The 14,961-nt window shown below is 40.6% G+C and overlaps 1 protein-coding gene across 1 annotated transcript in view; it reads left to right on the top strand.

Annotated features, from left to right (window-relative positions):
* The window catches only part of FER1L6 (fer-1 like family member 6), a 124,991-nt gene that overhangs the window by 104,869 nt on the left and 5,161 nt on the right, over positions 1-14,961 (top strand). The window contains exons 35-39 of the mRNA XM_082363035.1: positions 447-589; positions 2,839-2,927; positions 3,391-3,489; positions 5,594-5,835; positions 7,331-7,494. Of these exons, the coding sequence (XP_082219161.1) occupies positions 447-589; positions 2,839-2,927; positions 3,391-3,489; positions 5,594-5,835; positions 7,331-7,494 (737 nt within the window). The remainder of the gene's footprint in view (positions 1-446; positions 590-2,838; positions 2,928-3,390; positions 3,490-5,593; positions 5,836-7,330; positions 7,495-14,961) is intronic.

Here is a 14,961-nt window from a genome sequence, read left to right as displayed (position 1 = left end):
TTTTTTAAGTATTCTTTTCCATTATGGTTTGTCCCAGGAGATTGGCTATAGTTCCCTGTGCTATACAGTAGGACCTTGTTGTTTATCCATTCTATATGTAATAGTCTGCATCTACCAGCCCCATACTCCTAGTCCCTCCCTCTCCCTCCCCCCTCCCCCTTGGCAACCACAAGTCTGACCTCTAGGTCTGTGAGTCTGTTTCTGTTTTGTAGATAGGTTGGCTCTCTTCACTTGCAATCTCTTTCCCCTTCCCACCACTCTACTCCTACCTCTTTCCATTCTCTCGTTGTCCTTTTTCTCTTTCACTGTCTTATCTCTCTCCCTGTTCCTTGGTATATTTAAATGAACCTTTAAGGGAGTGTTTGAAAACGTATCTGACAGCGCATGACTATCCGCCTACAGGAACAAATCTGACAAGTCTCTTTATTTTTCTCTCTTCCATGCAGATGAGACGGTGGAGTCGTACGAGCACTTGGCCCTCAGCGTTTTACGCTCTTGGGAGGATATCCCACAGGTTGGGTGTAGGCTGGTTCCTGAGCACATAGAAACTCGGCCACTGTACCACAGGGATAAGCCAGGAATGGAGCAGGTAGTGGCCAAGACAGTTCTGGTCCCAATAAGAGTGTTCATCCCTGAAGAGAATGACATTTCCCCTACAAGTTAATCTTGTGTGCCGTATAATAATGGTTCTCAACCAGGGACAATTTTGCCCCTCCTGCCCCGGACGTTTAGCAATGTCTCAAATATTTTTGGTCGTCTCACGTGGGTGGGGGTGATATTGGCATCTAGTGGGAAGGGACAGAGATGCTGCTAAACGTCCTATTCTGTACTGGGCAGCCCTCCACAACAAAGAATTATTCAGCCTCAAACGAATGTTGAGATTGAGAAACTCTGCCCTAAAATCAGAGTAGGATTTAGTGCTCTTTCCCTTTTATGATTTGAGTTATCAAGTTCTTTCTGAAGAATCCTGACACTTGAGAAACTTCAAAACTCATCTGATGTGCCCAAGACCTTGTCCAAAAATCTGTCAGTAACCACACAGCCCACTAGTTTTCCCAAAGAAGCAATAGTTGGAGGCTTTCCTTGAAGAACTGGCAAAACAAGCTGTGTGGAAAAGATGACTAGAGATCTGGCTTCTGAGTTAGAAGGGAAGAGAAGACAACTTTAATAAGAGGCTTTTATGTTCTAGGCCCTTTACAGAAATGATCTCACCTAATTAGGATGGCCATAGATTTATTTATCCAAATTATGGCCATTTTGAGAGTGAAAGAAGGCACTATTAATAATTAAGCTGATACAAGGGGCACACACCATGGTTTTCCTAGACAAATGGGTGTGTGTGTCACCTCACGCTTATTTCTTAATACAGCCTCATGATGAAATTATTATAATCCTTACTTTTAAGATGAAGAAATTGAGGTTCAGAGAGTTTAAGTAACTTGCTCAAAGTTACTCAGCTGGTAATAAGTAGAGGTGGGATTTAACCCAGGCAGTGTGAGTCCCTAGTTCTGTCCCAGCTCTGGACTCACTCGCTGTGTAGTCTGGGCAAAGCACATGGGCTTGACTATAATGGGGCAGGAACTCCCACACTGCTATCCCAGCAATGCTGGGGTATAAACCTAGTCATAGCATGCGTGAGGGCGTGGCTTGAAAGGATAAACTTTTATAAGGTGTAGAAGCCTATGACTATTTCCTAATATTTACTAAGAGATGTTTGAAATCTTTTGGTTACTGGTATCCTTCATTTTGCCTGTCAGATGTAGCTTCTTGGTTAACGGTGAATGTTAATGTCTCTTTAGAGACCTCGGAATATAATCCTCCATTGAATTGGTTCTTCTCTTCCCAAATGCTAACTCTTTGCTTACATTGCCCCTTCCCCTGGAAATTCTCTTTTTTTTTTCCTAGCCAAAGCCCCTTGTTCACCCAAATCCTACAAATCCTTCCTACTCTGTTGGAAGCCCCACTTACTTCATATAGAATCTCCCCTGACCATCCCAGCCCTTGTTGATCACTCACCTTCTTGCCTGAGCTGACGGAGCAATTAGCATGCATACAACAGAGCTGAACATGGAATCCACTGGACCTTCTCCCCACCTGGGCTCTCACATCCCTTGCAACAGGGTACATTTTGATGTATGGAGTCCAAAGCAATGGATGGAAGGCCTTATTCTACCACTAATTAGCCACGGGACTTCAGATAATTTCTTTGACTTCTCTGAACCTTAGTTTTTTTATGTGTAGCACAGAAACATAGCTGGGGGTGAGCACTGATGGGGATAATGGATGTTAAGGTACATTGGAAGAAATGAAGCATGATTCTTCTGACAGATAGTATCATCTTTGTAATTCTTAGGGGTTGGTAAGAAGAGCAGGGTCTCTAGAGTCAGCAGACAAGGGGTGAATCCAGGCTCTGCTACATGTTGCCCGTGTAAACATGGGCAAGACATTGTCTCATCTGCCAAGTAAGAATAATAACATCTACCTAGTGGGAATATTGGAAGAATTAATGAGACAATGCTTTTCAAGTGCATAGCACTGCGTCCACCACATAGTAGGTACGCAATAAGGTTTTGCTTACCCTTCCCCTTCTCTTGATGTATGCTCCTCTTGATATATGTTCTAATTTTTAATAAAAATATAAGTTCTGTCTTTGTCAACAAATATTCTGACTATAATATGGATAATATCCTTATTATATTACATTACATTATATTATATTATATGTACCTAATATCCATTACTAGTAAAGGGATCTGTTAAAACCATGAATGGTCAGTGTCTATGTGATAACGCCCCCCCCCAAAAAGAATAAAATCTAAAGGATGTCTTCTTAACAAGGGCCGCCTGCAGATGTGGGTGGACATGTTTCCCAAAGATATGCCTCAGCCTGGACCTCCTGTTGACATTTCGCCAAGGAAACCCAAAGGGTAAGTAACCTGCAGCCCCACCTTCAAGGAAAGAGACCAAGGTCTCAGACTAAAAGATCATGTCATTTGATCTGGTGTCTGATACATCACATTAATCAACTGACACCTGATAATCATGCCTCACTTTCCACCTGGCCAAGTACAGCAGGGGGTGAGTGGTGGTGATAATAGTAGTGGTGGGGATTGAAATGGTGGCCCCTGTTCTATGGTAGGAGCCCCTGAGTTTCAGCATTCTGAAAAAATGTCAGTTAATGGAAGGAGGATCTGCTCAGAGAAATTCACGTTCTTGGTGATTCCAGCTGGGACACTTGGTTTTGATGGAACGAAGACCTTAAGTCTTGATATTTTTGAACTTGGTAAAGTTGAGGAAGCTTATAGACTCAAAGCAGTACCAGAATCACATAGACACCAATTGACTCAGCTTCCAAGGTCTTCAACCTAAGTCTGCCTTCCCTTATCCCAGGTATGAATTGAGAGTAACCATCTGGAACACGGAAGATGTCCTTTTAGAGGATGAGAATATCTTCACAGGACAAAAATCAAGTGATATTTATGTTAAAGGGTAAGATCATCAGCAAACTCCGTACCCCCTTTCCTTCTCCTCTTCACCTCTTTAACCCCTAACCAAACTATGCCTCGTGGAAGATATTCTATGCACGTCTCACAAAAGGAGTCCATCTTACTCACCTTGTTAGATAAGGTCACTTTCTTTGTCAAATATTTGCCTTATTTGGTCATTTTGCTAAGAATGATTATCCCATGAAATATTTTTGTGAGGAAATCTTACTATATAAACGTCTCTTTCAGTTAAATATTGGATGCCTAAACTTTTTGAATGACATTCAAAATACCTTTACACCAGAAGGAAGTAGAGAGCTGTAGTGCTATTGATGAAAGATGAAGTGTTAAGAAGATTATAAGCCTAATACAAAAGCTAAACTTTATACCTTCCCGTTTGCTAGTTTTACCAACCTAGGACTCAGGAAACTAAATATTTTGTATCTCTCTCTTACATCTTGGCTATAACGCAAATGTCTTTGGAGGTTTCCGTTTCACCCCTAATCAGGGAGGGAGATGAAGTGGTAGAGAATCAGAAACAATGTGACTTAAACATGTACCCTCAGATAAAACTCATCTCAGAAACAGTAAATTCATCTCAGCCTTATTTTGGTATCTCTTTGTCTTCCCCCAACAAGAAACCCCCTTCCTCATTGACACTCCCATTTCTAGTACACTATTAAGTCTTGTTCATTTTACTCCCAAAATAGCTGTCAGCACTGTCCATTCTCTTCATGTCACCACATCACCATCATCCTCTTTTCCTCCATCATTTCCTGCTGGGGTCACTGAAATACCAATACTATCTGAATTGGTCTCTCCCTATTCAGTCTTGCCTCCAATAATCTGTTCTCTATTGTTGAAACATGAGTTATCTTTTCAAAACACAATCTGAGCACATCTGTCCTGTACTTAAAACCCTTTAATGACATCCTATTTTCTCTGGACAAAGATCCAAATCCCTCATATGTCCTAAAATATCACCCATGACTAGACTTTGCCTGTGTCTCCAGACTCATCTCACTGGCTCAATACTCCCCCTTGCCTTCTGCTCTCTAGTCACACTGAGCTTCTTTCCCTTTTTAGAATGTGTCCTCACCTCTTCTTCCATAGGGCCTTTGCACACCCCTCACTGGTGACTTTTGCCATCCCACCCATCTCCCTCCATCCCCTTCCCTCCATGACTGTAGCTCCATGAAGGCAAGAACCATCTCTGTTTGCTCCCTATCACTCCCCTAGCATCTAGCTCACTCCTTGCCTCATAAGAGATACCACACATATATTGGTTGACCGAGCACCATCTTTAGCTAAATAATTGTGCCCATACCCCGAGTGGTACCACCCCTCTGGGAATAGAAGGGTCTTTACCCTCCCCTGCCCCAGGGTGGGTTGGGGTGGAGGGAGGGATGTCTGCTTTCAGAAAGCAAATGGTTTGGCATTATCAATTAGTTTGAATTAAAAGTACCTTTTTTCTCAAGAATTAATTAGCTGTGGATAAAGTACTAGGGGAAAAGGTATTCACTGTAGCTTACTTTATACTTGGCATGAAGGAGAAAGACCAGATAATACTAAGAGGAAATAACATAATAGATCATTTGGAGTACACAAAGCACTGTACATATAATATCTCATATAATTCCTCTGAATTTCTATGAACTAGATATTGTCATTGCTTCTATTTTCCAGATGACACAAAGGCACAGAGAGGTTAGATAATTTACCTATGTAATGTAGCAATGTAATGTAGTGGGTGCAGAAATGGTACACGTTATAAAGAGGTAGCCCAAGGTGAGAGGAAACTCAGATTACACTTTCATTTCACATTTCCTGACTTTTCCCTTTTTATTGCGTGTGGCTTCAGATCTACCCAAGAACTGAAGACAATTCCCCAACCTGACTTAGACCGAGAGTCTTGTTTCAGTTTCCGACCCTTTGATCCTTATTTATCTCTTTCAGATTCAATGAAAACTTTCATCTAAATCTAACTATATCATAATTTTAAAACCATGGATCTGTGACCACAATGAAACTAGTTAAATCACTCTTGATTATACTGATGCCTGAATAATGTGCTCTGAGTGTTTAATTCTTTTTCTGTCTTTATTCAGGTGGTTAAAGGGTTTGGAAGATGACAAGCAGGAAACAGACGTGCATTACAACTCTCTGACTGGAGAGGGGAACTTCAACTGGCGCTTTCTATTTCCATTTCAGTATCTCCCAGCGGAGAAGCAAATGGTCATTACCAAGAGGGAGAACATCTTTTCCTTAGAGAAGATGGAGTGTAAGACGCCAGCTGTGTTGGTGCTTCAGGTTTGGGATTTTGAAAGGCTGTCTTCAGATGATTTTCTGGGTAAGCCAGAGGCTTCATCAAGCTCATATTAATGTTGAGGGTTTTGTCCCAGCTTTTGGAGAACTTAGTCTGAGTTAGCTCCAGGGATAGTAATTTCAATGCTATTTAATAATTTTGATAGCAAAATATTGAAACACTCCAAATAGCCCTTAATAGGGGGTTGACTCAATAAGTTACAGTGTATCCCTATGGTGGAAGATACATATTCAAATTGACCTTTGCTTTACTACTAAGAAGCTATTAAGTTTTGAGCTAATTACTGGTCTCCTCTGTACCTCAGTTTTCCTCAGTTGTAAAATGGGGTAATAATATTACAACCTCAGAGGGGAGCTGTAAATGTGATAATTTAAAAACGAAGTACAGTGCTTCATACATAGTAAGCACTCAATAAGTGATAACCCTGCAGCCATTAAAATATTAGAATATTTAATGAGTTGGATAGTTGTGCAAAGTGCATTAAGTGAAAAAAAAGTGTATAGGAAAAGATCCCCTTTCGGTAAAAAATACGTTTAGTTTTATAGGAGAAAGAGATAGAGATAGCCAAAGAGACAGAAAGACTGATATAAGGATATGAACTAATAAGTAGGACAGTCGTCAACTTTTGGGAGGTAGAAAAATAATAGAAAAAAAGATTTCTAGTTTTTGCTAATGTGCATGCTCTAAATGTTCACAGTTAACATATATCACTTTCGAAATGAGGAAAGGTTATTAAGGAGAGAGAAATATAACATTCTCGTGGCATTATCTTACTCTGGCTTATATTCACTCATTGAAAATACATTGTTGAAAACTAGTGAATACAACAAAAAAGAAGCAGACTCACAGATGATAGAGAACAAACTAGTGGTTACCAGTGGGGAGAAGGACGGGGAGAGAGGCAATATAGGGGTGGGGAGAGGGAGGTACAAACTATTGGGTGTAAGATAGGGTCAAGGATGTATTGTACAACGCAGGGAATATAGCCACTATTTTGTAATAACTGTAAATGGAAAGTAACCTTTAAAATGTATAAAAAACTTTCAACAAGAGAAAACATTGTTGAGAGCCCACGAAGATACTGGAGAGTAGCTACCAAGACAGTAAGACTTAGTCCCCAACCTGCAGTTTAGTGGACTCAGAGAGGGAGGTATGGTCGGGGTAGGAGGTTCCTATAGGCTTATGTGCTAAGGCAGGGAACAGCTCAAAGGACAGCCACGTAATCCAGATCACACCCAGGGAACAGAGAAGAGGCCCAACAGGTGACACCGGAAACTAAGGCTTGAAAGTTACATATGGTAGCTCTGCCCTTGTCTTCTACCTGCTGCCATATTACTAATGCTTTAAATGCACCAAACATGTCTTGGTCATATTTGTGCCCTCAATATCTGGCACATGCTGTGGATCCCATGTGGTCCTGACTGAATGACCAGTGAGTGGGTGGATGAATGAGTGGGTGAATGAGGATGATGATGGATTTTCAAGCTCTTCTATAACTGTTAAGGGCATCTCTTCACAGGCTCCCTGGAAATGAACCTCAATAGTTTTCCCCGAGCAGCTAAGTCTGCCAAAGACTGCGGTCTCACCAAGTTTGAAAATGCAAGTGAGGAGAGCAAGATTTCCATATTCCAGCAAAAGCGTGTGCGGGGCTGGTGGCCTTTCGCTAAAAGCAAAGAACTCACGGTATGTGCCAGCTGTAGGAGATGGGGGGAGGGTGGAGCAGGCAGGGGACCTCATGCTCTTTCAATGGGTCATTTTGTAAACTTCAAGTCAAGTGCCCTAAAATGACATAGAGCCCTTTACGGCAAAGGTTCTGTTGAGAAGCGAGAATTTTGAAAAATTTATAAATGCATTGCGCCTTCCATATTTCAGCATGCTTGATTTAATGGTGATCTATATCAGGCTCGGTTTCTATCTTCTTGCCTTGAGCATATGCCCTGGCATTAATTTTTTTTCAACATTTCTTGAAATTATGCATAAAGTCCTGACTAATGTACAATTTTAATACAACTGCTTCATCCCTTCACCCTCAAAACGTGAAACTCCATTTAAAAAGTGATCCATCCTTTTAAAACTTGCTCGAGAGGATGCTAGCAGAAAGAAGAGCCATTTACCCCTGTCCTTGCCTGGCCAACTTGGTCCATACTGTGTGACACATGCTGTAGGAACTCGGACCTTTCACACATAGTAGAAAGAAAGCTTCTCTTGCCCTTTCTTTCAGCCCCCTCCTCACTCCCCTGTAAGGGAGGGTGGAGAGCTTAAGTGCTCGGTGAAGGTGAGAAAAGGGACCGGGCCAGCATCGGGGGCCTATTTTTACTGTTGTCCTCCTCTCGGGGTGAGCGCGTTCTCCCCTCTGCTCCTAGTGCCCAGCAGCAAAAGCAAACGCAAGTCAGGACCTTTCAGGTAGCAGGTCTGCATAGAGCCCGATTGCTCACTCTCTCTTTGTTCTATGGGCTCAGTGGGTACAAGACAAGGATTTCTTCGAACTTAACTGGGAGCTGCTGACCTGACTCCGTGGTGTCTAGCTTTAGTATGTTTTCTAGGCGCTTTCTCTTCCCTCCATTCTCAATTCAGTCCCATCTGGTGAGATCGGATCAAAAGGACAAGGATCCAAGCAGGCTCCTTCCTTCCAGTCTCCTCAAGTATGCGTTGAGGTTTTACTACGTGGCAGCCTCTGTACTCTGTTCCAGGCTTCACGGCTTAGCACATAATAGACGCTCCATCAGTGATTTGATTGATGAATGGATGAGTTCAGAAGTGAAGTAAGCATGGCCTCTAATGTCAACCGAGTCCAGTGAGGACAGATGTATCAACAGTACAGTCTGCGTGAAACAGTCAAAGTGAAAATGACACAGGGAAGGAAGAGGGGAGGGGAGGAGCTAATTCCCTCTGAGGATGTTGAGGGGTCAAGCAGGGCAGAGCATGAACTTTTCAAGAACAGAGAATGATGAAAGGCCTTTTCTAGATGAAGAAAAGGGGGATGTCTACTCCAAGTAGAGGAACCATGATGAGTGCAGCCTGAAGTCATGAAATATCCCCATGGGGACAGCTAACTGCCCACTGGTCAGAGTTGTCAGAAAGTAATATGAGGTCAGGAAATGGGGAATGCCAAGTCCTGAAATCCAAATTCTTATCTTTTGACATAATTCCTCTTCCTATGAAACAAATGGCAGTGATTATGTATGTATTACATAATGGCAGTCATCTATTATATTTTTATAGCCCTGCAGAGTTTGCCAAATATGTTCAGATCCCTTCTGTTATTTCATTTGATCCTAATTGACTCTTTATTTTCCATGTAATTTATTTCTTCATTTCATTCAACAAATATTTATTGAGCATCTATTAAAGGATAGGCCGTGAGAATAATATAGTCCAGTGTCAAAGACAGACACACAAGGGTAAATAGATGAACACACAAATGCACAGAGAGTCACCCACAGGCACACCAAGAAAGCAAATTCTTTTTTTTTTTAAGAGAAAAAAGTGAATTTTATTTGAGCCAAACTGAGGATTGTAATGTGAGAGACAGACCCTCAGGAAGCTCTGAGAATTGCTCGGCCTAGCAAATTCTTAAAACAAGGGCTGGGAAGTGCTGAGTTAAGGCATTTCCAAGGCAGATATTCCCACCCCATGCAGTGGTTAGAGGCCTTTCTGTGACTGTGAACCTTTATAGTTGAGGCCTAAAGAATGAAAAGTAGTGAGCCATAGGGAAAAAAATGGAAGTGCATCTGTCACCAAGCAAACACCACAGGCAAAGGCCCTGAGGTCAGAATGAGTTCAGTAAAAAACAAACAAACAAAACAAAATAAATGAATAAACCAAACCAAACAAAAACAAACATGTATACACGGAACAGAGTAGTAGTTACAAGAGGAGAAGTGGCAGGGGGGGAGTGCAAACTGGGTAAAGGGGGTCAACTGTAGGGTGGTAAATGGGAAATAAATTTTTGGCGGTGAGCATGCTGGCATTCAGAAGTAGAAATATAATGTGGTATACATTAAACATATAATGTTATAGATCAGTGTCACCGCAATAAAAATTTTTAAATAAAAATTTAAGAAAGAGAGAGAGGAAAAAAAAGAATGAGTTCAGTGCACAGGAGGAACTAAAATACAAACAAGCAAAACTTGGCACAACTGGAGCAGGGTGAAGAGAGGGTGATGCCAATGAAGTGGAGAGGAAACCAGAGCTGGATCGTGCAGCCCTGAGACGTCATGTTGAAGAGTTTATGGATTTCGGTCTCAGATCAACAGGAAGCCAGTGAATGGTTTCCAGCAGGGAGGTGAGGTGAGGGGATCTGATTCACACAGGAAACAGTCCCTCACTGCAATGGGGACAATGGGTGGGAGAGGGTCACAAGTGGAGAAAGAGAAGTAGGCAGAGATGTAGGAAGAACATGATGAAAATGTGCTGAGACATAAACCCAGAGAGGAGAGTCTTTTGCGGACAGCTGGGTCTTTGTGTCAAATACTCCTGGGTGATTGCATAAGAAGCAGAGAAGTGTCGATTGGGTTTAACAGCGTGGAGGTCACTGGCGACCTTTAATTAATTAATTTATTAATTTATTTATTTATTAAAATTAATTAATTTCTAACTGAAGTACAGTTGATATACAATATTATATAAGTTACAAGTGTACAATAGAGTGATTCACAGTTTTTAAAGGTTATATTCCATTTACAGTTATTATAAAATATTGGCTATATTCCCCGTGTTGTACAATATATCCTTGTAGCTTATTTTATACATAATAATTTGTATCTCTCCTGGCGAACTTTTTAAAAAGCAGTGTTGTGAAAGTTCATAGCAACATTATTCATAATAGCCCCAAAGTGGAACCATCCAAATGTCCATCAACTGATGAATGGGTAAACAAAATGTGGTATGTTAACCAAAATTTCAGAACCAGAGAACTTATTGAAGTAAAGAGGTGCTTATTTGGGGTTTGTTAGGACCATAGCCTGGGAGACAGAGATTCAAGAAGCATTTGAATTGTGTTCTGTTGGACTACAAAATGGGGGATGCTTATAAAGCAAAACAGGGCAAGGTTACACAAGTTGGCAAGAACTAGGATTGGAGCTGGCAAGAAGTAAGGGTGCTTATTAAACAAGAATTGGTTGGGGTTCAAAATGATTACATTGTTGCAAAAGGGTCGGGGAAACTTTGAAACTACAAGGTTTCAGGGAGCAGCTGCTAGCAGATACTGTTTGGAAGATGGCCAGTAGTGTCCTAGAATTTGATACAGTTCAGAAAATTCAAGTTCTCAGTGATTAACACGTCTGCAACTGCATCCACAGTGGTCACCTGGCTCCATTTTGTTATTTATTTATTTATTTAGCTGCACTGCGCAACATGTGGGATCTTTGTTCTGTCACCAGGGATCAAACCCCAGTCCCCTGCATTGGAAACACCGAGTCTTAACCACTGGACCACCAGGGAGGTCCCACCTGGCTCCATTTTGGATGCCTGAACCGTAGTTACTCCATTTTGGTTTTTAAATGGCTTTAAATATGTCATCAGGTATATCCATACAGTGGAATAGAATTCAGCCATAAAAAGGAATAAAGTGCTGATAGATGCTCCAACAATAGACTGCTAGTTATTTCTCCCGCAGAAACTGGGTTATTTGGGGTTAACAAAGAATTGCAGTTTGAGGTCTGCAACTGTGGCTAGCCATGTGCAAATCCCTAGCAAAAATGGAAAGAACTCTTTTATAGAGGAGGAAAGGAAGTTGGGAGTGCTATAGTTAACAGAGCCCATGGCTTTTCATTGACTGAGCCATGACTGTCTCTCATTGGCTGAGCTTTTGCCAGGTGAGAAGAGAAAGTCTTTCTTCTCCCTATTAGGCTCTGCTATCAACATAGGGCATGAGAGCTCCCCTTTCTGGTCTCTCAACTCTATTTTAATTGAGGTTTCTGTTTATTAATTGTTACAGTTTCCATGTCTGTAAAATGAGTAGTTTGGACGGGGTGCCTCCAAGGTGTGTTTCCAGCAAAGACATTCTCTAATTCCCACTCTGCATGAACTCGCCTCCCGTGCCTTGAAGCCAGCAGTCAGAAGATCATTGTCCTCTTATTCCAATTACCAGCAGCCAGGAGGGATTTGTTTATGGGCACTGCCACCTGCCAGGCTTATTTTTAAAGCTGCTTATCTGTACACCCAAGCACTGTAATTTAGACATTTGGATCACACAGCTCCTAGTGTGGAATATGGATAGTAAGTGAAAAACAGCTCCAAGTGGAATTGCAAAAGAATGGGTACCCTTTGGAGAAGGAAAGCGAATATGTATTGAACATGTTCTTCATGAAACACATTGCATTATGCATTTAATATGCATTATCCTACTAAAAGCAACCTTCAAAGAAATCACTCCTTTAGAAGATGGACACCAGGAAGTTTCTTTTACAGGTTAATCTCGCAAGTCTACAGTTAGGCAGCCCAGGTGAGTCCCAAGAGCATAACAACTAAAACTACCTCCAGTTTAGTGTGAAAAACAATTGTCAGCATTTACTATGGCCATGTACACTAGGAGCTAAAGGTTCAATGATCAATAAGACACGTTTCTGCCATCCAGAAGTTCACAGCTTAGCTGAGGCAGCTGGTAGACAAGACAAATCATCTAAATAGTATGTGGCAAATTCAGATTCTCCAGGAGCGGACGAGGGGAGGTATTTTCATGTGAAGATCATTTTTAAGACAAAGTATATTATATGCATTTATAGGAAATTTGAAAGACACAAAAATGTGGAAAGGAAGAAATAGCGCCCCTATGCACATCACCCAAAGAAAACTATTGCTAACATTTTGGTTATTCCCAACATGCATAGATTTTGGTTAATTTTATATGATAGTGATCATTCTATGTTAAAAATAATGCCTTGTTCATTTTGCTTTACTCAGTGTTACAATGAGCATTCCCCTACATTTTATTATGAATATTATTAATTCTTTGTATTCTCAAAATAGAAATGCTACAGTTTAATCATGTGTTTTTTCCTCAACATACATGCATTAAAAAAATTTAAGCATGCAGAAAAGTTGAAAGAATAGGACAATGATCAGCCATATACCCACTGCCTAGATTTAATATTTAATATTTGTAGACATTTTGATATATTTATTTTGTCTGTATATGTGAATATATGGATATAGTATACACACACACACACACACACACACACACACACACACACACACACACTGGCTGAACCATTTAAGAGTAAGTTGTAGACATTCTGACACTTTACCCCTAAAGACTTCCTATGCATCTCCTGAGAATATGGATATCCTCCTACACAACATCTCATTGTGAAAAATAGGACAATTTGAACATCCAAAAGAATAATGACTATGCTTTGTGCATTAAAGGTTTATATGAGTTTTGAATTATTTCCTTAATTAGCTACCCAGAAATGGAATTCACAGGTCCAGAGTATGACTATATACTGTAATGCACATATACTCACACATACATATATATGTGTGCAGATACATATATGTGTGTGTATATATATATATATGTATATGTATGTATGTACGTATGTGTATGTGTATATTCCTCTTCCTAAAGGATTTACCAGTACACATTCCCACCATTAATGTATGAGAATGCCTCATCTCATAGGAGTGACAGTTGTGTTTAATAAGCAATAATTATTGCTGAAGAAGGCATGTCCAACCTGAACACAATCACTTCTCAGCCTCCCCCAGCGTCCACCCTCCAGGCCCAGTGAAGTTTGAAGCCCATAGACAATGGATGCGATACAACAAATCTAGTCTTTTTAGGACCTTTCCTTATCATGTTCTTCCATCCATAGATGTCATTAGGTTAATAGATAGTCTCTCACACTGTCCATTTTTTCTAGCTCTGATTTAAAATTACATTTGGAGGATATTATTAGCTTAAGACCTCTACCTGGTACTTGGTTGAATGCTGATGATTGAAATAGGACATGGAACCCTCTGTGTGGAGAGATATGGAATGAGGAGCAACGTTTATCAGACCATGTTAGTAAACACCTTCCCCTGCTGCCTCTGGGATACCAGATAAATGCTTTTTGACCACGCAGGCAGGGCAGTGAAGCGGGGACAAGGCTCTTCCTGATATTAACTGACAACTTCTATGCCTGGGGCAGAATTAATTTCATACTCTCTGCCTCCTTTTTTTCTTTGCATTTTTTTTTCCTGTGGGAATATGGGTCCTTGGGACTTCTCTGGGAGTTTGCTGAATGGGCAGAATATATTTCTCATTAAATTATGTGTTTCTGTCCATAAAATAGTGTTGAAGGTAACAATGATTTTTTAAGTGTTTACTATTCACCAGGCACTGGGTTGAGCACTTTATAAGTGTTGTATCATTTATTTTTCAAAGCAATCTGATGGGGTACATGTTATTAACATCCCAGATCAGTGAGACTCAGAGAGGGCACGTAACTCACCCAAGGTCACACAGCTAGTAAGTGGTAGAGCCTGATTTCAGATGTAAATTTGTCTACACCAAATCGTACCCACTCAATTCCTATGCTACGCTATGCTATACTATTCCTTAAGCTACCCAAGGCAAGTCATTAGATGGAAGTCAAAAACATGTTCTTTTTTTTCTTTTTAAAACCAATTTATTAAAATATAATATACTTACATACAGAAATGAGTAACATATATTACAGAAAATTGTGCCAATCATGAATTTTCACACACTGAACACTCCTATCGGCACCTAGACGAAGAAGCAGAACCTCTCCAGTGACCCAGACCCCTCCTGCCCTTGTCCTGACCACTCTCCTGACCTCCAACCTCATCATTTGATCATGTCTATTTCCTTCTTTAGCTAAATGAAAGCACACATCATGTATTCTTTTGTGTTTGGCTTCTTTTGTGCAACAATGTTTCTATATAGCAAGTGTGTTTTTCAACATTTTATTTGAAACATCAAAAATACATTCTAATGCTGGAGCCGCAGCAATGACTGTGAGGCCTCTCTTGAACATTTCAGAAAAGGTATATTGATTCATTGTTAAATAAATAGGCTGCTTCTTTTTTTTCCACAAAAAGGGGCCACTTGGACACATAAAATAGCACAGGATGGGACTTGGTATCAGAGGACCTGGGTACAAATCTTAGTTTTACAACACAAGTTAGCAAACATCA

This window comes from Balaenoptera borealis, assembly GCF_965194805.1.
Source record: "Balaenoptera borealis genome assembly, chromosome: 17".
Lineage (NCBI taxonomy): Eukaryota > Metazoa > Chordata > Mammalia > Artiodactyla > Balaenopteridae > Balaenoptera > Balaenoptera borealis.
This window is presented reverse-complemented; position numbering and strand designations above follow the sequence as displayed.